Source organism: Chroicocephalus ridibundus, chromosome Z (genome assembly GCF_963924245.1).
Source record: "Chroicocephalus ridibundus chromosome Z, bChrRid1.1, whole genome shotgun sequence".
NCBI lineage: Eukaryota > Metazoa > Chordata > Aves > Charadriiformes > Laridae > Chroicocephalus > Chroicocephalus ridibundus.
In genome coordinates this window covers 23,799,285-23,823,778 of record NC_086316.1, presented here as the reverse complement: position 1 = coordinate 23,823,778, position 24,494 = coordinate 23,799,285, and the positions used below count along the sequence as shown (strand labels likewise).

General features: G+C 41.6%; 1 protein-coding gene across 1 annotated transcript in view; it reads left to right on the top strand.

Annotated features, from left to right (window-relative positions):
* Positions 1 to 6,616: 6,616 nt before the first annotated feature.
* CAMK4 (calcium/calmodulin dependent protein kinase IV) overlaps positions 6,617 to 24,494 on the top strand; it is a 171,551-nt gene continuing 153,673 nt past the window's right edge. Inside the window, exon 1 of the mRNA XM_063321431.1 lies at positions 6,617 to 6,923. Within this exon, the coding sequence (XP_063177501.1) occupies positions 6,745 to 6,923 (179 nt within the window). The 5' untranslated portion in view covers positions 6,617 to 6,744. The remainder of the gene's footprint in view (positions 6,924 to 24,494) is intronic.

Sequence of the window (24,494 nt, the reverse complement as noted above, 5' to 3'; positions counted from 1 at the left end):
GGCTTAAAATCAGCATCACATTTAGGTGAGACAATATGAGTTTAAGACGGTGTTTCCCTAATCCTTTCCTCTGCATTTGTCTGCAGATAAGCTTATAAACATTACTTCTTGGGACAAGGATGCTCTTCTGCTGTGTCTCCGGTCAACCTGTGTCAGAAAGATATCAGTAGTGATGACTAAGGCCATGTGGATCCAAAGAGTGAAGGGACTTGTTAAAAAAAAAAAGAACGTAAACATTCTGTCTAGAGGGGAGTAAATGGAGGAATTATTCTTTAAAATACTCAAGTGCAGGCATTTTGAGTCCTCTGGATTTTTTGCATAAGATTTTCCCCATGACTGCTGTCTCATTGTGAGATCCATCAACAGAAGCATCAGGTCTGCCGCTTGAAATGATTGTCCTCGTGAAGACCAAAGATGAGGTCTACTCCTGGACTAAATACGTAGATAAAGAGTTAACCTTTACTTTTAAATCGGATGATGTTGTAACATCTGGGGTTTATTTCTGCAGTTTGATCTTTTCTAAAAACCATTTTGCTAACACATAGCAAGTCTGTTATCATCAATATCAGGCAGGGCACTCAAAGAGATTAGATTGCAGTTGAGAAAAGCCATATCTGGATGTTTAATCAGAAAGACGTACAAAACAATATCAACAAACCACAGCCATTTCCTTGCTCATAAAAGCTGCAGTTTTCCAGAATTTGCAGAACTGGCAGGAATCCAAACAGAAATCACTGAAGTAAATGACGATAGCTATTTTTCCTCTTCTGTACCATTTTGGTTCCCACTGTTTTCACTGGCACTCAAGTCACAGGAAACACAGTTAAAATTATGCTACAGCTAGAACCCTCTCAACCCACTCAAATACAAGGCAAATGAGTGAAATGGATCATACTGGACAGCAACAGTCAGAACTGATGGTCGTAATTGTTTTTCACAACACAACACAACACAACACAACTGCTCTTCAAAACACAACTGGTTTTTTGTTTGGGATGAGGGGAAGTTGCAAAATAATGCAAATGGAAAGGCAAGAACTACTATAGCTGGTCTAGACAGTAAATTAGCTGCCTTATGGCATGGCAGTAGGGATGAACCTTGAATTCTAGCTCTATGACTATAGCCATGGCTATTATCTTCTCTGTTATTGGACCAGCTACCGAATCCACTTTACTGCCAGATAAGGTGCTGAGATGCTGGCAGTGAAGAGTTTGCTTTACATCCATAGTAAGAAATCTTGTACTGCTGAATCTGGGCATAGTTATACGGGAAAATCAAGCAAAAAGCTCAGGCTGCTTCTCTCCGCTGGGCAACGTAACACAGAGGGATCTTCCGAATTTTTGGCTGGCTTTTGTTCACAAATTAGCAAAAAGACCTGCAGAAGCACTGAGTAACTTTTAAAATGAGGTGAGTAGCAGCGGTTTCTCTTCGCATGATTCTTTAATGTTTGCTTTGACACTGGACAACATATAAATTGCAGGAATTAGAAAAAAATAAGTTTTTTAAATACGGTTTCCTAGTTCTTCAATTCCTTGCATATCCACCCAAGCTGCTAATGCTCTCATGCCTAAACCTCCTTCTAAACTTCCTCCAAAATGACTGATTCACTACTGAATTGAGGTTGGATTCCAGCCTACCCTGAGAAAGTGAGTTTGCTTCATACAAATGACTATTTCTCAGAAACTGCTAAATTTGCCTTCCTCTTACAGTTTTTATATAACTTCCTGTATGTAGATGTCTTTTTCCAAATACCAAACCAATGATGAAATTGTCTTTTCCTTCTTGAAAGGGAAAGAAACAACATCATTAAACATCAACATTAAACATTGTCAACTTTTTTATATTAAGAGAGCTTGGCTACAGCCACTAGGACTCTTCACGTCTGTTTTTGTAATATTTTCTGTTTTTTCAACTTTCTGTGCGGTTGGCATCATCTTAACCCTGGCAGAAAGTTTGTATTCTTACATGTACATTTTAGAGTTTACTTCATGGGTTATTTTTTTTTTGGGGGGTGGGGCAAGGAAGGGGTTCTTTTTCCATCACCCTGTGATGGAGTGAATTTAAATTGCATAATAGCATTCTGCGAGGGGAGGAGGAGACAAGAGGAAATAAAAAAAAAAAAAAAAGTTCTGCATTAGAAACAAGGAAGCATTTTATCCTAGAGAAATTTCCTGAGCTCTTAATAATGGCAGAGGACCTCCATCTGGATTTTGTTTGAGCAGGGATTAGAGAGGCAGAAGCCGCCAAGTGGGCTTCACTCAGGAGGGGCTATGTGTAACTTCTGTGGGTCCTATTAGGTAACTTTTGGTTTGTGAAGCCTGCCCTCAAGGGGTTGGTTTATTTGGATTTAATGACTCATGTAGGCTTGTGGATCAGCTTTATTTTCTTTAGTGAACCAAAGGATGCTGTTTGATCCTGCAAAATGAAAGGGAATGCTTCAAGTATCCTTCTACATTTTAGAAATCAAAGGCTTGATTGAATCACGTAAAGAGGGACAGGAAAGGTAAGTGCCGTGGCTATGTTGCGAGCGAAGATAACTGTTCTGTGTGTCCTCCTGCAATGACTATAAAATGACCCTATTGATACCTGGGGCCCACATAACCTCGTTCAGGGATGGCTGAATCACATTGTTTTCTAACAGTTCACCTTCAGGCAATCACTTTTTTTATCCCCACTCACATGTTTGCTTTTCCCAGACATTGGAAAAAAACGGTCTTGACGAGCAGGGGTTGAGGCAAAAGGGCGTGTTGCTACTGTCCTTCTCCCCTATTGCCACTCTGCATAGGATCTCTCTATTTGTCTTTTTGTTTTCTTGCATAAACACATCTCCTCACTGCCACCACTCTTCTGATGGCCTCTCCCTGCACTGTGTTCCTTCTTACCTGATTTAATCTCTTCACATACATAGCTGACGAAAGAGTCCGTCTTCCTCCAGCAGCTCTATAAATCATTAAGTAAGCTTAGATTTACATATAAAACAGCATGAAAGATGATAAGTTAAGAGGCTGTGATGAACTTGTTCGACACAAGTCATAAGGCTTCCTCTACATAAATAAAAATAAGGAAATTAGCAAAACGTTTTGGCATTCCTAACTGATGGGCATTCAGTGGAAGCTTGCATAGTCATCCAGAGGTACTGGAAGCTGAGTGCAAGATGAAAGATGCTGTAGAAAATAAAATGGCATGCAAGGCTTTGTATTCAGGATGAAAAACCAGTGACAGGAAAGGGAAGAGAAAACTTTTGGGATTTACCCTGATCTGAACTTCTCTGACTTATATGTGACATGTTGAGCAACTTTTGTTTCAGAAGATCTAATCATTCGGTCTAGCACGGCTGCAAATGTGGAATCCATACTGGATCACCTATTTTCCTTAATGAGGGCAGTATCACCTATAGGTCACACTACCTTTACTACTACAGGTGTGGACCTCTTCTACCTTCAATAAGAAGATGCGTTATTTTTTTTTTTTTAAAGATAGCAGTATAACACAAAGAAATAATTTTTATTTAGTATCTTGAAGATATATGCTGCAGTTTGTCCAGGAAGAAATATTAGCCTAGGCTGGCAATGGACTACTATGCTACTCTTTCAAATGATGCCCCAAAAACGGGAACTACTTATTCAAAACTCTGGATAGAATTTGCTTGTTCTCAAGTTTCTACCCAAAGTCTAGCTGCTAGAATTGTATGAAAATTTCAGAAGTCAAGTTTAAAAGGTTCTTATCCTGTACTTGTTTTTGAAGTTAACCCTGGAAAGCATGGACTGCTTATACCTGATGCAGTGATGTCTATACAAAGGGACAAGTGCATTCACAGAACAGAACCACAGCACCTAGGAGGGCAGAAATGTTACTGATCCCACCTCCGCCAGGACACCAAATTAACTTCCTGGGTTGCAGGAAAGGGACAGGAGGCTGGACATCTCTTGCAAAAGATGCATGCCTCCTTGACCTGCATTTTTCCTCTGAGTTTGTAACCTGGGTTTGTCAGCAGGAAAATGATGGTATTTGTAGCTCCATAATAAAATTTCACACATAGTATGTCACAAATGCACAAATGAAGTTTCATCAGTGGTTAGTTTCATGTCCAATAATGACAGTGCAAATCTTCCCATTGTTCATATAGATCTGATACAAGTAGAGCACAGCACGTCTGAAATGCTGCCTTTGGTTTCCTGGAGACTGAGAGAGGTATTCATGTGCTGGTTACACGCAGCGTGCAACCTGAAGACTTTAATTCCATACGGACATATTTGGATATTGTTATTTTAATATTTTAAGGAAGTGGAGCTCCTGGAGAGTAAGGTCCAGTCAGTTTTCAAGTACTAGGTTGTCAGCATGGTGCAATCCAGCTCACTTTCACACACAGTTTTAAGGAAAGTCAAATGCCTCTCACATATATAGCCCATTACCAAAAAAAACCCTAACTATCCCTTGGTGCTATGTCTTTTAGCAAGAAGCACATAAAGGCTCATATCATATACTATCATATAGCATATCTAGATCATCTGAGATGTGAATCCAGTTGCAGGTACCTGGATAAACATGATCTTTCTAAAATAATTGTTACAAAGCCCCCAACACAACAGAAATATATGTGGCCTTTGGGTTACAGAATATGTTAGGTATTTGACTAAACAAAAATATGATGTGGAATACCACTGTCTTCTAAGTGTGCTGATTGGCCTTTTCATGTGTGTGTGCTTTCAACCACCAGTGACCATTTCTTCTCCCAAGGAGATGCTGTCAGAAAATGTCATGTGAAAAGAGGAAAAAAGTGTCACCTAGCAACCAAAGCTTTATGAAAAAAAGTTCCACGCTGACCAGCTGAGACAGAGCGAGCTGGGGAGCTGGGAGGAGGCATGAACGACCGGGACAAGGCTGCTTGTCTGCTGCTCTGGTGCTGACCTCAGCCCTCTTACAGCAGGTGCTCTGGGCACAAAGTTAGAAATCTGGAGTCTCTGTCAAACTGGCTTGCATCGAACTTGGTTTGCAAAACAGGACTTTGGGTTGCTTATTCCTGACTTTCAAATACGGATTTGAAAATGATAAAATCTCAAATCATGATGGGGATCTACATTTTAATTTATAATGGCAAAAAGTAAACTTGAGAGGAAAGGGCATTATCTCTCCTTTATCTCTCTCATTTATCTCTTTTATCCTTTCCTACCACTAACAAAGACCAGATTAGCAGATATTTCTTCTATTATCTGGTTAAGCAGAGAGGAGCATTTCTTTTTTAAGGTCTTTGACAAATTAAGAGATTCAGAGCTAAGATTACTTGCCCCCTCGGGGTACTGTAAGGGAGCTAAGGAACAGTAAAAGACAGACTTGTTTATGGGCAGAAACAAAAGATCCTGGAAGACATTAATACACCTGAATTAACACAACACTGAGAAGGATACTGTGCTTTATCTGAGCAAGGAACACAATGTTTAGAAACAGGGTAGTGGATTGTGGTTGGAAATTAGAGGACAATACTTCTGTCACTTCTGCTGTACGGGCTTGCACATGGTCCATTTACCTCCTGCCTGTGCTTGCCTGACAGTATGAGTGGGTGTAATAGCATGGAGAGGATGTGAGTGGGATTGATCTGGCATACTATGCATGCGAGGCACACGCAACTGCTGCTGTTTTATTTCACCACTACACCAACAGAAACTGCCCTTATATAGACGCTTCTGGCTAAGGTTTTTTACAGTCAGGCATACAATATACTTTATTATAACGGTATGCATTTCATAACCTGCAGATTTCATAACCCGCTAAAAGTGGCATTGCAGCATGGCAATTTTATTTCTTTACGGCTTCTTTTAGTGTTGTGGTGGGAAGGGAAGCTATGTTTTTGGTTTTTTTTTGCAGTCATGTTTGAGCATTTGTCAGTCTCTTTCCCACTGCTATTTGTCTTGTTCAGCCCCTGCCTCCACACCTTCCTCCCCAAAAATCACGGCAAACGCCGAGAGAGAAATCCTGAGCTCCCGTGGTGCACCCTGATAACCGATTCCAGAGCTGGAAACGCAAAAAATGGTGCAGCGGAATGGGCTGGCGCCCACCTCGCTAGGGGCCACGCATCCTTCCCGCTCCACCTCGGGCCGCCCGCTCCCGGCCGAATCCCGCAGCGGCCCCTCCACACCGGGACGCCGTTCCTCCCTCCGTGAAGTTGTCTTCCCCCCCACCCCCGCGGAGCCCGGTCCCGCCGTTCGTGGGGCTGAGGGCGGCTGCGCTCCCGGTGACGGCTTGTGGCAGGATGCTCTTAGCGAACGGCAGGGCCCCCGCCCCCGCCGCCCGGCCCCGGGGGTCGCTCCCTGCCGGCGGGGACCATCGCCGGGCGCCGTGGCGGACGGCTGCGGCCACCCTCGGCTCAGCGGGGCCGGGGAAAGGGGCGTCCGGGGGCGGTGCGACCCCCGCCCGGGGCGGCTCCCTGCGCCGTGCCCGTCCCCCCGCTCCGCCCCGCCGGCAGCTCCCGGCCCGCCCCGCCGGAGGAGCCCCCGCCGCCCCACCGGGCTGGGGGGAGCCGCCGCCGCCGCCGCTCCAGCCCGGCCCGGCCCGGCGCGGCGGGGGGGGAGGAAGAGGAGGAGGGGAGAGAGAAAGAGAGGGAGGGAGGAAGGGAGGGAGGAAAGGAAGGAGAGAGGGAGGGAGGAAGGAAGGAAGCAAGGGAGGTGAGGTGCCGCCGCCAGCCGCCTTGTCGCTCTGCTTTCTGCAGCCGGCGCGGAGGAGGCGGCAGCCCCCGGCAGGCGTCCCGGCATGCTGAAAGTCACCATGCCCTCTTCCTCATCATCGTCGTCCTCATCCTCCTCGTCCTCATCCTCCTCCGGCTCCTCGGCCGCCGGCCGCCCCGCGTCCGCCGCGCCCGACTACTGGATCGACGGCTCCAACAAGGACACCCTGGCCCACTATTTCGAGCTGGAGTCGGAGCTGGGACGGTGAGGCGGCGGCGGGACGGGGCGGGGCGGGGCGGGGCGGCGGGGGGCCGGCGGGGCCGGGGGGTGGCGGGGCCGGGGCAGGTCCCCGCTCCCCGCCGGCGCTGCGTCGCCGTGGCTGGCGAGAGCGGCAAAACTTTGGTTTGTGTGAACGTCGTCGGGAGAGCGTGCTGGCTCTCCCCGGCATGTCGGCTTTCGAAGGAAAACTGACACCTCCCGGGAGCCCAGCTGTGCACGTCCCCCAGAGAAACGAGTGATTTTCAGGAGAGGGCATCAGTCCATCTCGGTAAAGGCTGGTCCACCTGAGCACCCTTACGTTAGTCAGGTTACCTGTGTATTTGCAGACTCGAGACCTGATGCTGTATGAGCTGAATGGTAGGCATCACTTCGAGAGCGCTAAAATGCCAGCATCTTCGCAGCCTCGCTTCATGCGAGACCTTTTAACGTTATCGCCATTATCAGCACCTTTAGACCTTGTGCTGACAAAACTCCCACCCGAGACAGGAGTCCGTGAATAGGCCTCTGTAAGCAGACTCTTCCCATTGGAGTGCAGTGCAGACGAGTGAGCTGGTATGTGTTCATTCATGAATTCTGCACTACTGCCCTGATGCTTCTGCCTGGCAACTTAGAGGTCCCAAGTGTTTTTTTTTTTTTTTAAAACTGAAGTCCAGTGCAAAATGCTGTTGCCTGTATCTAGCGTGCAATTTTTACTCCCTAAATACAGTTGTCAGTTCATGTTGAATTTGTGGGTAGAAAATACCATTAAAAAAAAAAAAAGCGGAAAGTGACAGCTTTTTTAAGGGTTTACTGTAGATGACTTCAGTCTGTAAATCAGTAGGTAACAAATAGCAATTGTTAATTTTGCCAGTGATAGAGTATTAAAATCCTGGATGACCATGGGAAATTTGCAGGTAATAACATGGTTGCCTTGGTACAGTATTTTTGCAGAAAAGGAATGCATTGAAAGTTACTGCTACCAAGCATACCTGTACTGTAACTGATAGGGGCAGGAGAGGCTGTAGAAATACAATATAGGATCATCCTTGGCTTGCTGGCTACGTCTTAAGCATCTGCTGCTACCTTTTTGCAACTATTGCTCTTCATGCTAGCCAGATTTAAATAGGCATAGGTTTCTGTACGCTTACCACATTTGTACTTGACTTCACTGTACAGCTATGCAGAAACATATAAAGCAGGAAATACTGTTTTGTCAGTTTTGTGTCCAGAATTGACAAAAAAAGTGTGTGCTGCTGAATAACGGCAGTTAATACCAGCTCTGACACCTGAATTAATACTGTCATGTGTGGTCTGCCTAGAATCCTTTCAGCATGTGTGCTAGCGACTGTGAGCTTCGTTTAAGAATAGTCTGTATCAGTGATACATGATGGGTTTATTGCGTAGCTTGGGAAGGGGTTTTAAAACGTGAATTCTCCTGTCTGAGAAGGGGGGAGTTAATGAAAGCTGAGGTGTAGTGGGTTTTTCTACCTTGCAAGGTGAGACAGTAGATGCTGAAACCCTAACAAAAGGTTTGAATAAGGAAGGTAACCACACCCAACTAGTGTAGAGATGTGAGCAATGAAGTCTGCTTTGATGTTGGACAGAACTAGGAAATAAGATTTAAAACAAAAGCAGAAAGAAAACAGGAGGTAAGAACCGCCTTAATCAAAGACCATGAGGTAGGGAAGGGAGAGGGAAGAACTCGGAGGGGTATGGCAGCAAGATCTCGGTCCTTAGGTCCCAAGGCTAGCCTTGAGATCCATTCAGAGCCAGCATCCAGAGCGCTGATGCTTATCTCAGACTCCCCCAGGTCTGTTTTAGCAAATCTGTAAGGGAGATCCAACAATCCCTCTTGGTTCCTAAGTGTAACATAAAACCATTTTGTTTTATCTTGGTAACCTTGTCTCCAACCTTTTAATTTTGGAGGTGACTTTGAGTGCGTCTACAAAAAATATTCATTGCTTAAGTTAGTGGTGGTGAAAAAATATCAGGTGAGGCTGAAAAACATAGGTATGTGATCCCTTTAGATGCAGTAGATCAAAACAATACACTAAAATAAACAACATGAGACACGACCCTAAAATATCTCTAACAAATGCAGGAATTGGAGATGTCTTTTGTCAGACTGCAAAGACCTGCATTTGGACAGCGGATGCCAAGTATGGGAGTTCCCCTTTGGAAGGAGTGCCCTTTCTGCAAAGTATGTCTGGCAAATCCCTAAGCCATCATAGTCGGTAGTTCTTGCTTGTAAGACCAACTAAGGAGTCACGGGAGAAGATGGGGAAGGTCCTGCCACCAAGAAAAATAATAAATGCCTAAAAGCTTGGGTAGGAGCAAGCAGCCATCTTTCAAGAGCTGAGTTCCACAGGCATCAGTTCAGGTGTCTGTGCTGCTCAACACGCTCATAGATAAAGGGGTTGAACAGTGATATTTGCTGGTTTCACTAAATTATTAAGGGTTTTAAAGACAGCGTTGCCTGTGAAGAATTGCAGAAAGCCCTTAGTGGTCTGATAGGACCTTTAAATGGTGGATGAAGTTCAGTTTAGATAATTAAAATGGGGGTGGAGGAGAAACCGCTTGGTTGGTTGCTTTCCGTAGTAAATCCTGTAGTGAGACGAAGACAGAGATCTCTGGGCCCACAAGTGGTGTGAATGGAACACCTGGTTAGAGGTGCCTGTTTGCTGTTTTCTTCTTGTTTGCTGCAAGCTCTGCAGACCATCTGACAAAGCTAGAGAGTAAAAAAAGAACCACAAGAGGTAAGGCCATGTCGGTGCAGTGTGTAGCTAAGTGGTGGAACTCCTGGCCACTGGATGCCATGGACACTGACAGTGCACATGGGTTTAATGGGCAACCGGGCAAGTCTGCGTTCAGGAAATGCAGTCAGACTGATTAAACATGAAGATACTAGCTATTGAACTGTAAATTGTTGAATGTTAGGAGAATATTCTTCACAGTATTGATATAGGTTTTCTCTATTCTTTTATTCTTCTCGAGGCGTCTGTGTTTGGCCACTGTTAGAGACAGTATCCTGGGCTAGGCAGGCTTTTATTCTGACCCAGGACAGCTATTTTCATGTTCAGTCGAGTGCCTGGCTAGTTCACCTTCCTTTTAGGCCATTTCTGACAAGGGATTTTGTGTGTACCACGTAACTGAAGTTCAGAATGCCGTAAGGATTAAATTTTGGCCTTTGTTTTACAGGAAGTATCTGTTCCTTCTCTGAGGTTGCAACATTGGTCAATTGTCAGCATTGGAATTTTGTTCTGAGTGTATTTAATCTGAAATCATATTTTCCACACTCCACTGGAAAAAGATTTTAATAATTTTAGGTGCTAAACTTGTATGTTTCTTAAAGACTAAAACCTTTTGTTAGCCTTATATAACCTATGCTGTATCTTTTGGCACAGAGTTTCTGAATTGAGGATTAGTCTAAAGATGGTATTTGAGTGAAGACAAAATTCAGTAACAATTCTTTTGATACTCAGCAATATTATAAAAAAGGAATTTCTCTTTTTTGGAATTTTAGTTAACAGAATTTTACTTAGCGTGCACACTCTGGCCTAACTGCACCACACTATGTAGCTATTTGAGTTGAAACTGTCTAATGTTATTATTGTAGGCATATTGCAGATCTATTAAATGGTCAAGAGCAGCTGGAAGTATTTTCAACCAAATCCCTAAGGCTTTCTTTCAGTTTAAAAGGTTAAATAACATAATAATATTAAAAAGAAAAAAAAAAAAGAAAACTTACAGGCATTTTTCTTTGTGTAAGAATGATAAATTAGAATCTTCCAAGGTTACCTTTTCCTTCACGGGCAGTCTGTCAATTGTGTGATCCTTGCTGAGGACCTGAAACTGAAAGGAGCTCAGTACTTGCAACTTACCTTGAATTGACAGTGTGAGATGAATCGTAGGTGGTTTCTGTCCTTGAGTTCTTCGCACATCTAGTGTGTGGTTTGAACTCAAGACTTCAGCATGCAGAATGACGTCTTACTCAGTCAATCCTGTTTCTGAGTGCTCTCATGGTAGCATCTACTTTTGTAATGGCAGTAGTAGATGGAATCAGGTAATTCCTTTGTATAAGCATCATTTTATTTGCACTTGATGCTTTGAAGTTCAAACAGTTTTTGCTTTGAAAATATGCCAATTATTTTCCCTTCCATTCCTTCATTAAAAAAAAAAAGGGCCTTTTCTCTGTTCATCTCAGATGTCATTTGTTACACAGACTGCTTGCCATGTTTATTTTGAAAATCACTTGCTCATTTTGCTTTGGGGTGCATTTAAAGTAGGTCAGTCCCTCTTTCAGTTGCACTTTTGCTTACTTGCCTGTGACTTTTAGTACCGGACCTGAGGATTTTCCAAAGAGATGCAGGCATGGTGCTGGCAGCACGTGGTGCCAGCTGCCTGAACACGAGCGTGGGGTGCTTAGCTGAACGAGGATGAGAATTATCTTTGAGCAGAAACTGCCTGCATAGATTTGACTGTCCTCCAGGTCACATTGTGCCACAAACTGCAACTTGCTTGTTAGCCTCACACCTTCAGGCAAGCAGCAAGCATTTTCATGTGGAGACAGTTCCTGCTGATAGGGAAGGTTGTTGAAGAGGTGGGTCTGAGACCTCATTTGAGACTGTTGTGGTAGGTACGTTGGACCTTCCTTTGAGGTAGGAAGATAGGAGATACAGAGGGCATGGTGTCCTTTTGGTGCTGGCCAAGGGGGCAGGTGGATGTGGAGAATGGTCGTCTTCAGGCGTTGCACCAGCCAGCATAGCCCCAGTGGAAGATTTTTGCTTCCTTTTCGTCTTGAAGGGGTTCAGTCCACCACCTCGTCTTTCCCCTTAAAAGATGTCCTAAGCATTTGACCGCAGGCTCTTCTAGGGTGAACAAGCATCTTGCTCCTTCTGCTGAGGCAGTGCTGTTGTGAAGAAGACAATCCAATACTAAATTGGCCAGAAAGAGGATGTCAGATTTTTGTTAAGCAAGACACTGTTCTAAAAGGGGGGAAGTCAGTCCCTATCAAAATGCATGTTGATCTACAGAGAGTCATAAATAAATACCAATACCAAGCAGTGAATGTTTTCTGTGGAAGCTCTATAGCTTCTAAATCCAGTGTTCTGGATGAAATTCCTCACTTGGGTACCACTAACCAGAACTTGCAATGTATAACCTGGGTTTTGACAGCTAAAATTCTTTACTCAGTGTCGGGAGAGTATTTTCTTCATTTTTGTCTGTTTCAGTTCAACAATTGGTTGGTTCAGAATTAAAAAACTGGGTGTTGCAAAAACAAGCAAAGAAAATTTCCTCTACCATTCCTCTGTAAATAGAAAACAATTGAGAGTAGATATACCCTTTCACTTGAGGCTCTCTAAACATGGAGAGAAATGTGCTCTTAGGGTAGATATTTTGAACCTTGCCATGGGAGATTGTTAGTGACTCTGTTGTCCAAATGCCTATCTTAGGCACTAAGTTACTTGCTCTCCCTGCACATTTCTTAGTTAGAAAAGAAGAAAGCTGTTTTTTTAGTATTCACTGTCACCGTTGACATTCCATTCTTGTTAGAAAATGAGTTTTGAGTTTTAAGTTTTACAGTTGTTCAAATCCATTTACATTGGAATTTGTGGCAAAACCATTGTTCTGCTGCAGCCAGGAGTTTTGCATTGAACTGCAAACTTAACACCTGCTTCACCAGGTCTCAGAAAATAGATGATAAAATACGCATTTTTCACAATAGCTTATGTGTTTATCTGATTCCTGTTAATACTGTGACTGAGGCTTTGTTTCCGTCATCCATGATGGAAAATAAGTTTGTTGATTCAGTCAGCTATGGACAAGGTGTTTAGCTGTCAACGCTTGTACACTGTCACGTCAGAGAACTAACACTGGCCTGCTACATCTGTAAATAAACAGATTACTTGGCTTTTAGTACAATCAGTGATATCTAAGTCATAACTTTATTACCTAAAAATTAGTCTGAAACAACCTTTTCTTCTTCTAAATATGAACTTAAATAGACTACTGATAATGGCACACGTTTACATATTTCCAATTACAGAAGCACTGATATTTTATTCCTAACATTGTAGTGCGCCATTCCTATTTTTAAAAGGCAATTTGTAGGTGTGTCTGTCTACACACTGAAGTTTTAACTTGGATCGGGAGCGACTTTCGTGGAACAAGCGTCCCAGTGATCCCCTCTCACTGTGCTTTGCTTTGCATCAAGGGGCATTCTTGGAGAGCAGAGAGCAGGCTGAGTGTCGCTGAACCAGAAGATGCAGTTCAGGAGCACTTAATCCACTCTAACCTTTTGTGGACGTTCAGTTCACAGGGCCAGATCAGGGCTCATCTGACGTAAAACCTGCAAAAAGTTTGTGTGATGGTATCGGCACGTTGCCACCATGTGTTACACTGGTGTGCTCCTACTGCATGGCGCTACATGCTAGTGCATACCTAGATTATATGTCCTAGTGATACTGTATTTGAATCTATCTGTAGTTAATCTGCAAGTGGATTAATAGGATGCTTGTGATATCATATGCACAGGTCAATGTCCGTCTGCTCAAGTTTTAATTAACTTGGAAGCTAAAGGGAATGTATATTATATGAATCAAAATTCAGTACTTAGAGTGGGCAGCGAAAGAGAAGTCATTGCAGAGTATTGTGTTATCTCTGTACTCTTTATTATTCTATGTACTTAATGGATTGTTCTGTCAATAAATTGAGTCGTTACATTTTTTTTTCTATAAAAGGAGTGCTGGAGCAGTTTTGAATAGCTGGAATGAATAGATGATCATTCTGTGTAATTTTCACAGGTTTCTTGTACTTAAAAAAGAGCTATTAATACTGAAAGATTATATTAGAGGATTGTTATTTCTTTATTTTCCAGTTATTTTTTCTTTTGGCCACTGTATATTTTTGTCATTGGTTTTGGTTATCTTTTTAAAGCTTGGAGAAGAGGAGGCTGAGGGGAGACCTCATTGCCCTCTACAACTACCTGAAAGGAGGTTGTAGAGAGGTGGGTGTTGGCCTCTTCTCCCAGGTGAATAATGACAGGACCAGAGGAAATGGTCTGAAGCTGCGGCAGGGGGGGGTTAGATTAGATATTAGGAAGAATTACTTTACTGAAAGAGTGGTCAGATGCTGGAACAGCCTGCCCAGGGAGGTGGTTGAGTCACCATCCCTAGAGGTGTTTAAGAAACATCTAGATGTGACACCTCAGGGCATGCTCTAGTCGCAGAGATTGTAGGGGTGGTTTGTGGGTATTTTTGCATGTATCGTTGGTCTCTATGATCTCAAAGGTCCTTTCCAACCAGAAGATTCTATGATTCTATGAAATGCCTTTACAGGGGAGGTATTTGTTAAAAAATCTGGTTAATTTAACCATAAATTTTTTAGTCCTTCATAAATTTTGTAGTCCTTATATAGATAGATCATTTTAACTTCCACTGGAGTAAACTACTACTAAAAGTAAGGCTACACTTCTCTCTGTTCCTGACCAGCGGAGAGGAATTGGCAGCCCCTGTACTGCCTTGTAAATGCAGGTTTTGGACAGCTGGCTGCCTGGGGATGGTTGTATCGTAATCAACACACAGAGCAAGGAACTGTCTCATCGGTCAAAACACAGCACTGGAAAGAGCTGTATCTGAAATGATATCCTTCTCGATGGCTCAGGTACCTCAGCCCTGACTGCAAGGAGTGCACTGGAGAAGAGTGGGGGCCCACATGCAGCAAGTCTCTTTTGGATGCTGGCACTGCAATTGCTCTTTTCAGAAAGGGAACAAAGCTGGCAGAGTCAGTGAAAATCTTGAGGATTTTCCTCTTGGTTTCAGGTGCCTAGATGCCTTTAGGCCTCTCTAGGTTTGCAGATTATATTAAGGATTTGGCTCTAAATTACTGGGAACATATCTGAAGTAGAAAGTAGCATGAATTATAGTAAGAGTTTATATTAAGTTAAGCTTCTAGTGTGTGAGCTAGAACATTTTAAACCAGTTTGGGCACCTTCAAATGCAATGCAGGGTGCCCTAGATTTAGCTATTGTGTGAGAACAGGCTGCCCAGGGAAGTGGTTGAGGCATCATCCCTGGAGGTATTTAAAAGCCGGGTAGACGTAGTGCTTAGAGACATGGTTTAGCGATGGTTTTGTCAGAGTTAGATTGATGGTTGGACTCGATGATCTGAAAGGTCCCTTCCAACCTGGGAAATTCTGTGATTCTGTGAAATATATTTCTAACGGAGGAAATGAATAGCTCTTGAAGTAAGTACTCTTAAGAATACTGAAAAATTTTTTTGCACATAGACCTTGTAGGAGTTGAAAGCAACGGCGTCATTTGTGTTAATACGAGAATTGTCATATTTGAGAAATATTGCAGTAGTCTGCAAGGGGTCAGATATAACAAAGTCATCCTTTTAGCTTGTTGCAGAGACAGTACATCTGAAATTAAGTAAGTATTTTCAAGTTCAGTGATTCTGGATGGTGGGCAAGTAAATTTACCGAAGCCCTGTGGTGCGAGAAGCAAATACGTGTTCATTCCACTGCGTCTTTAGGTGTGTGTCCAAGTGTACGTTGTATTGTGTAAGGGATTGTGATGGACGCAGTTTCACAGGCAGAATTCTGCCAGTAACAGATGTTTAAATGCTTGCTCACATAGTAAATAGCCACATTTGAAAAGACCACCAATTATGAATGGCAGCCAGTGAAAAAATACTCAGTTTCCATGTACGCCATCTGTGGAAGTCCAAGTACTTGCTAGGAAGGACTACCCATCCTCTTCAGTCACCCAGATAAAAGAAGTTTTATCCTCCTGAATATTGTCCAAAAAGGTCAATCAGGAAATAAAAAAGATAGTCATCCCCTACCCTAGTTTTGTTTATAGTCCCAACAAATTGAGCTGACTTTATCGCAGTAAACCCAAATGATTCTTCTGTGCTCTTCTGCTAGCCAGAAGGTTGGCCGGGCTTTGGGAAAGTGATCTTCTGACACTGCACGTTATGTGGGAAAAATTGCAAAGATTTGAATATTATTTTCATCTGTGTATGCACAAAACATCTGAACCGTTAGTGGGAGTTGAGATTGCATAAAAAGGAAGAACATGTACTCCCTTGTGCTTTCACAGTGAAGCAGAATATAAACATATAAACTTGCATATTTGCTGTTGACTTGTTCATTTAGGCATTTTTATGATGCTTCCTCTCTTCACAATAAGCAGACCTTTATTGTCTGAACAATCACTATTTTCACAAGGGATATTCTTTTTGCAGTACAGTGATGGCTTATTCTGAGAAAGGGTAACCAAGTGTTCCATGTATTTCCAAACGGTGATGCTGCTTTTCAGTCTTGGTTTGTCTAATACCTTTTTCAATATTTATGGTTTCCCTGTCTCCTCCATTAAAAAAAATGGGTAAGAATGACAGCTTTTACAACTCGTCATTGATACCTTGGAAATACTCTTACATTTGTTGTTAGTGATCCGTCATTTTTCTTGCATTGTCAGTGGCCTCAGCTAGTTGGTAATCACCAGAAAATGCATTTAAACTTAGAGGTTACTGCTCTTAAAAACTAAACTTGTCTCCACTTTATGAGGATCTTTTTTTTTGCTTCCTTGTTCTTTGGAGTCTGAGCTAGCAGCTCTGTGAAATCTGAGCTGGCGAATCATTAAGAATTTAATTTAGGAATTTTTGTGTTGTGGAACCATCTTTTCCTGTTTTCACCTTTGCCTCGCTTTTGTACCTCAGTGTTAAGAAAGGTCTTTCAGAGTGACGCCTCTTTTTGCAAAACTGCACAGGGTGTGTTTCCCTGGAGTCTATCTGGGTTAGCTTTTAAACCTCTAGAAACTCATCTGAACAAGGCAAGAAAAGCACACTTCTTCCCTGCCCTGTTCCAAGACTGCAGTTTGTTGCCTATGACCCTTTCCCAGCTCTTTCTGACCTAGGAAACAATCTGTTTTGGAAGGTAAATGCATGTTGAGTTTGACAGGCTTAGTAGGGAAGGTTCTGCTCAGAATGATATCTCGGCTAGCGGCATGCTTTGGAGCAGCCCAGAGGTACCTTAACTGCTGAGGATTATGTGTCTTAAGGACAGATTGACATTTCCCTTGAGTTTCACCTTCCTTTACTGTAGAAAGGTTGTGGTCATGCACGTGGAAGCCGGCTTTTTTTTTTCCTAGTTATCTGTGTTTTTTTAAGATCTATTAGCACGATGCAGTGGGAAAGATCATTGAAAATGAGCTCTCTGAGACCATTTTTCAAATGTGGGGGTTTTGATCAACATATGTGTTTTATATGCTCGATTTCTTAGACTATAAAATGTTCAAAACAGAAAGATGGAGTAATGGGGATATAATACTATACCAATACACCTTGCAAATGTATCTTTTGGTTAAGGAAGGAATGTAAAAATGGTGTCATTACTGTCATAGGTTACTATCACTTAAAACACACGGACAACTGGGGACCATCAATATTTGCATCTGTTGCCCAGAGAATAGATTGCTGAGGTGTTGTTGCTGTCCTTGTAAAGTAATTCTAGGTTAGGAAACCCTGCAACAACATGACTTTGAAAGGGACCATTCAATCTGTAGAAACCAAAGCTTTTGTCTCTTTGAATTTCACCTGCAGGGGATAACAGGAGAGAAATTATATGGCATAAACCACCAAAATACATGGTTGGACCTGTATGCTAATTCTGACATGAGTGAAGTAATCGGCTGAACGACATAATGCTGTAACTTATAAGTTGTCCTCCTTTCACATACACAGTTATCTGTGCTAGATGTCAAGAACCATAAAATGTAAAATAAAAGGGGAAAAAAAAATTATGAAACATGGTGACCTTTGACAGTTTACTATCTATTCATCATGGCTTTTTTTTTTTTTTTTGCGGGGGGGAGTGTAAAACAGTGGTAAAAGCAAGTCTAAGATTTATAATGCCCAACCTCAAAACCAACGACATTAAAATTAAAGCCCTTCAACACATGCATAGTCTGTGCGCCGATGCATACCTCACTGTGAGCATCCATATGCCACAGATAAGATGCCAGAACTGCAACTTTACCTCAGAATTGATGTCATCTCCACAGTCCTTTTCCCCAAACTCTCCTCACTAGAAACATGTGATGCTTCTCCGCTCTGGCGTCTCTCCAGGCATCGTCAAAAAAAGCAGCTTCTTGGTTTAAGGGAGAGGCATTGTTCTAAACCAGGGTTTCCCCCCGCCTTGCAGTATTTTTTCCTTCTTGCAAGTATTCGTAGTTTCTTCTCAATTCAGATTGTTGTAAACACGCCAATATTGTTACATATTTATAGTCTTTTGATCTTTATAGCATATCCATGTCTGCCAGGTTCACTGCCTTTGGGAACTGATACTACATCTTAAAATACTCAGTTGATTGTGGTTTTATTCATGAAGATAACCCTGATTTCTCCACAGACTTTAGCAGAACTGAATACTGCATAAACAGAAATGTTCTACAAATGTCTTGATTTTATGTTTTCTAATGAAGCAGTGTGGCTGAGGGGCGTCAGTCAATCAGATCAATTGCCACAAATTGTGAATTGCTTGTTGACATTTGTTCATTTAATAAAAAGCTTAAACGCTGACATTAGTAGATAACAAATTCATGAAAAGAAGTTTGGATTAGCTCAGAAATGAAAAGCAGGAATTCCAATTTAATCTAAATAAATTACTTGCAATGAACAATTTTTCACTCATGAATGAATGGAAATAAAAAAGTGTGCGAGATCTTAATGAATATCCATGGAATAAGAAGTCTGGTATTATCTTAATGTACTTCTGAAATAATATTCATATTGATTTTTCTTTAAATAATACTTGTTAACAGAGGCACGCTGCCAGTACCAAAGAAGGTGCTATGTGATTTTATTTTGTGCTTAGCTGCAAAAAAAATTTAATACTGTGTTGAAAGGAGTGGACTTCCATACCCCTTCTGTGTAAGGCTGACCATAAACTGTGCAGCCTTCAGTTAATAATGAGACTTTCTAGTTGCTTATATTCTTTGGAGATTAGTTGTTTCAATTTTATTCAAACTTGAGAAAGTAGCTCTTTCAGATTCTCTATATATGCTAGGTGATGTTTGCTGTTTCTGATTTATTAGGTGTCCTGCACCAGTCTAACATTGTGAATAGAAGAAAGTGTTTTAAGAACATGCTTTGGGCTGGAAATTATTTCAATTCCTTTGGCACACACTGTTTGTTTGGTTTTTTTTTTTTTTTTTTTTATGTGGTGGTATTACATAGTTTTACACTTTTTCAGAGTAAATGGATTTCTTGGTAAGGCTTATAAGGCCTCAAGGTAAAGCCTGCCATGGATGAATACTGATTTTTTCTTTATTTCATTTTAACCTATTGACAAGTTTTCTAGATTAATGAACCACAAATCTGATCTGGTATACAGTGCTCTACAGATGTTTGTTTTTCCAATGGAAAACGTTTGCTTGTCAGCTTTCCATATTGTGCAATAATGATTTGCTAAAATTGAACAGAAAACACGTTGAGAAGTCTGACATCATTATCATAATCTAAGTTCAGAGACCTGTAAGATGCCTGTGCATGAATGTTTTTACCTGCTAGCTTCATTGGATGCCCCCCCGCTGCCCCGCCTTGTGCCGTAGGGCAGCGAGTGATCCATCTCTACAGATTCTCTTCAAACCTTCATGATTTTTTGGCTGATTAGCTTAGTAAAATTAAAAAGGGAAGGGCTGCAAAGTTGATCTTGTAATGGGAAGCAACACTTTATGGTGTACATACTGATGCTCATTTAGGAAATGGCTAATGATTTTGTTTAGTGATTTTAGGTTTTGGGTAAGAACTGAGGTACAGGCTATAAGAGATAACAAGCTGAATATCGGATTTGCTGTTTTGAAGTCAAACTCAGAACCGGTAAGTTAGATCTCAGGCAGGCAAATGTAAGGCAAAAGAGCATTTAGGAGAGTTGACACGGGTTAGAAGGATGAAGAACCATAATAAAGGTGGGTGATTTTTTCTCCCCTTCCCCCCTTTGTTTTTTTCTGGGATTCTTTGCAGACTGATGGAAGCTGCAAATGCTGCGGAGCGCACTGTTCACCACACAGAGGTTTCTTAGCTAAGTGACAGGGGATTAACTTGAGTTGAAAGAGGAAGCCAGGTCTAGTCTTAACAAAATGCGGTTAGAACAGCAAGTAACTGGTAATATTGGAGCAACACTTCTGACATTAAAAAGGCAAAAATCAGTTCATTTTGTTTGCTGCAAGGGAGAGGAAGGCTGGTAAATTTATTTAATCTGATTCTCCCTTCACAGCAATTTAATTCAAGACTATCTTAACTGCAAACAAGAACAGAGTTTGGATTAGTAGTTAAAAATATTAATCAATGAATGCTAAGTAAGATCAGTAATCACCTGCCAGATTGGGTCAATGTGTAATGGAAAATCTGCAATGAAAGAGATACCCTAAAATTCACTCGCATGTTTTCTGCTTTGACTGTCATAGAGGTGAAATTCATCTCCATCTCCATAATAAATATGTAGTTAAATTATTTTTTGAATTTAAATCCCATCTCTATGCATAATTCATATGATAGGTGTTCAAAAGTAGGTGGAATGGGTCTAAAACTGAGTGAAAAAGGCAGTTTTATTCATTACTATAAAAACTTGCTCACAGAGTTGATTTGATTGGCAGTAGCATAAAGAGAATACTCTTCTATTTCCAGAGAATAATTTATTTCAAATGACAAAACAATCTTGGTCATCTCCTCCTCCACCTTCTCCTCCTCCTCAGCACAACAGGATCTTTTTGACCATATGAATATTCAGCTTGCCTAGTTAAAAGACAAGAGCCCATGTTACTGTAAAGTGATTTCAGATCGTTTGATCTATCCTAGTCTATTTCTATTGTTCTTGCAACATTTATGTATTAAAAAAAAAAACAACAACCCAAAATACTTTAACCTTTTCACATTCTTTTTCAGCATGACTTTAGAAAAGATGAAATGTAATTTGTCATGGAAGCAATCATAGTAGATGTATTTCCCTTGCAGACGACCATCTAAATTAGAGCTGGTGAAATTTATTTTTTAAATAAATAGCCCAACAACTCTTACTTTCTTTCTCCTGTAAGTCCCTATTTTGTGAACTGGTTATGTTTGCTTTTTGTGAATGAATACAATCCCACAGCATCCTCATGGAGAAACTGGCTGCTCGTGGATTGGATGGGTGTACTCTTCGCTGGGTAAAAAACTGGCTGGATGGCCAGGCCCAAAGAGTTATGGTGAATGGCGTTAAATCCAGTTGGTGGCCGGTCACGAGTGGCATTCCCCAGGGCTCAGTATTGGGGCAGCTCTGTAATATCTTTATGAACGACCTGGATGAGGGGATTGAGTGCACCCTCAGACAGCTGGCAGATGACAATGAGTTGGGCAGGAGCGTGGATCTGCTTGAGGGTAGAAAGGCTCTACAGAGGGATCTGGACAGGCTGGATCAATGGGCCAAGGCCAACTGTATGAGGTTAAATAAGGCCAAGTGCCGGGTCACACACCTGGGTCACAACAACCCCATGCAGCATTACAGGCTTGGGGAAGAGTGTCTGGAAAGCTGCCTGGTGGAAAAGGACCCAGGGGTGTTGGTCAACAGCCATCTGAATATAAGCCAGCAGTATGCCCAGGTGGCCAAGAACGTTAATAGCATTCTGGCCTGTCTCAGAAATAGTGTGGCCAGCAGAACTAGGGCAGTGATCGTTCCCCTGTACTCGGCACCGGTGAGGCCCCACCTCAAATACTGTGTTCAGTTTTGGGCCCCTCACTACAAGAAAGACATTGAGGTGCTGGAGTGAGTCCAGAGAAGGGCAACAAAGTTGGCGAAGGCTCTAGAGCACAAGTCTTATGAGGAGCAGTTGCGGGAACTGGGGTTGTTTAGTCTGAAGAAAAGGAGGCTGAAGAGAGATGTTACTGCTCCCTACAGCTACCTGAAAGGAGATTGTAGCGAGGTGGGGGTCAGTCTCTTACCCCAAGTAACAAGTGATAGCACTAGAGGAAGCAGCCTTAAGTTGCACCAGGAGAGGTTTAGATTTGATATTAGGAAAAATTTCTTCACTGAAAGGGCTATCAAACATTGGAACAGGTTGCCCAGCGAAGTGGTTGACTCAGTGTCCCTGGAGGTATTAAAAAGATGTGTAGATGTGCTGCTCAGGGACATGGTTTAGAGGTGGACTTGGCAGCATTGGATTCATGGTCAGACTCTATGATCTTAAAGGTCTTTTCCAACCTAGATGATTCTATGATTCTAATAAATATTTACCATATAGCCTGTTTAAATAGTCTGCCACAGTGCTTCTTATGAACTGTATTGAATCAACTTATCAACTGCATTGAATACCTAGTAAGAGCATCTTATTGTTTTTCCCTAGTCACAGCTGAAACAGAATAATTATTATTAGCAAGATGTGTTAGTCACCCACAATAGCATGTGGTCACTGAAAGACCATATTTCATACTTGAGAGTCATGCCAAAGTTTGTTCTATCCATATATTAAAATCTTTGCAATAGTGAACTGGCAGATTTGAGAAACTCCAGAGTTTCCATCCCATGATAAATCTCAGTATTTTGGCATTTGTTTTTGTTTTGAGTTAGGATGAGTAATTGAAGTATTGGCATGATGTGGATAAGGGACAATTTCACAGCATGGAATTTTTCAACAATTTCAAATTAAAATTTACAAACACTTTCACATTTTACATTTTGTGTTAATTAAAGACATTCTTGACTCATAAAGTAACCAGATTGCAAGAACAAGCTATGTTTATCTCTTGTACTGTGGTGCCTTATGAGAGTTTTGATGCAGGTCCCTCTATTAACTGTTTTAACCTTCTGTCTTTGGTTGCTGCTTGGACTGTGTTTTACATGTTACACCAAAAGTGGTGCAGCTTTCATATGATATATTTCCCTACTCGAACGTAGGAAGGTTGCAGAAGCTGTGTTTATCTGCTGACTCCAATTATAAAAGTCTCAGAATTTTCTAATAAGAACAATAAACATTATTGAATGGGATGGGATCACATTTGCCTTTCTCACAGTTGCTATCTTGGCAGCTTGTAGCTGTCCGGTTGTTTGATGCTCAAACTGTATGTCTTCCATTTTCCTTGTCTGTTTGCAGTTGATGAGATGTGTATTTTATAGCAAAGTTTTTGTTATTTGTCTGTAATGCATAACCTTGGAGTTAATGCAGCTAAATTTTATCCCTTTTCTCTTGCTCCCACTCCCGGGGGTGTAAGTACAGTTTTTCTTTTCTGATAGTACAGCCCTCTCCTGTATAGCCAATGCCTCCCCACCTTTATCATCAGCAAACTGGATCAGCATACTTCTAAGTTTATGCCAAAGTCAGTAATTAAAATATTAAATAAGATCTATAACAAACCAAAGGAATATTGCTCAAACATTCATGTCAGAAAAAAAATAGAAAAACTGAAGTAAAGAAAGAGCAGTGTGTTTCTGGCAGGCTTTTGATGGAGGTCAGATTGCATAGGGAAATTTTCTTGAAGGGGAGAAAAAAAATCCTAAATGCAAATGGTTTGTAAAACTGTTCCTCTCTATACCATTATCCCACTCCCAACTGAAACCAAAAAATTCTGAATTCTTGCAGCATTGCCCATAGCAAGGATGAATCTGTTTCTTTACATTCTTGTGGTGACTCCTTGCTCCTTTAGCTACGGATGTCTAGGGCTGTTGTCACCTTCCTTCTCCCCAGCTCCTAGTGCTTTCTTTAGTAAGCGCTCTCAATCGTCTTTATGCAAAGAGGAAGAAATACTCTCCACTGTATTTAATGGGTGCAACTTCAGAGCTGAAAAATTGGGCATTCTACACCTATCTTCTTGCGATAAGTGCCAAACAGGGTATAAGTGGTATGCTAGTCAGAAAACTGACAAATCTTGCTGTTTCAGGGGAAGTGAGGGATTAGATTTCATTATGCAGGCAGGTTTCTACCACCATCCCACTCTCCTCCTCCCATCTTTGGAATGTGGATTAAGTGTGGATAAATTTAATAATTCCTGAATGTAGAAGGACTCAGCTCCAGTAACTCTGTCAAGCAAAAATGAAAAATAGCATGTTTTTAAATGGTACTTGAAAATTATGTGGGTCTGTGAGTTAATAGGATCTGATTTGCCCTCAGTTTTTATTCAGCCAACCAATAATAACTGCAGTTGTGAAAAGTGACTGCAACAGTAGCATAACATGCTTGCCTTCATATGTATTATGAAAAATACCATTTGAACTTATTTGTAAATTTTTCGTTTGAAAATGTACTTTGGAGGAATTGGGTTTCTTTAGTCCAACAGGGTGCCGGGGAAAGATGATAATAGTTCTCCAACGGAGAACCACACCTGTGAGGTAGAATAATTCACTTAAATTTAAGGACTCCATCTGCATGCAGAGGAGGAGAGAAGTGACTTGACCAAGACTACAATAAAAATTGTAATTCAGAAGAAAGTATCTAACCATCTGTAGTTCTGTAACAGCATTTTCAATATAAGCAGGACAAACAAGAAATGTGCCTAAAATTGGTGCGTGATCATTTTGTGAAAGAGCCTGTACGATATGGTTGCCCAT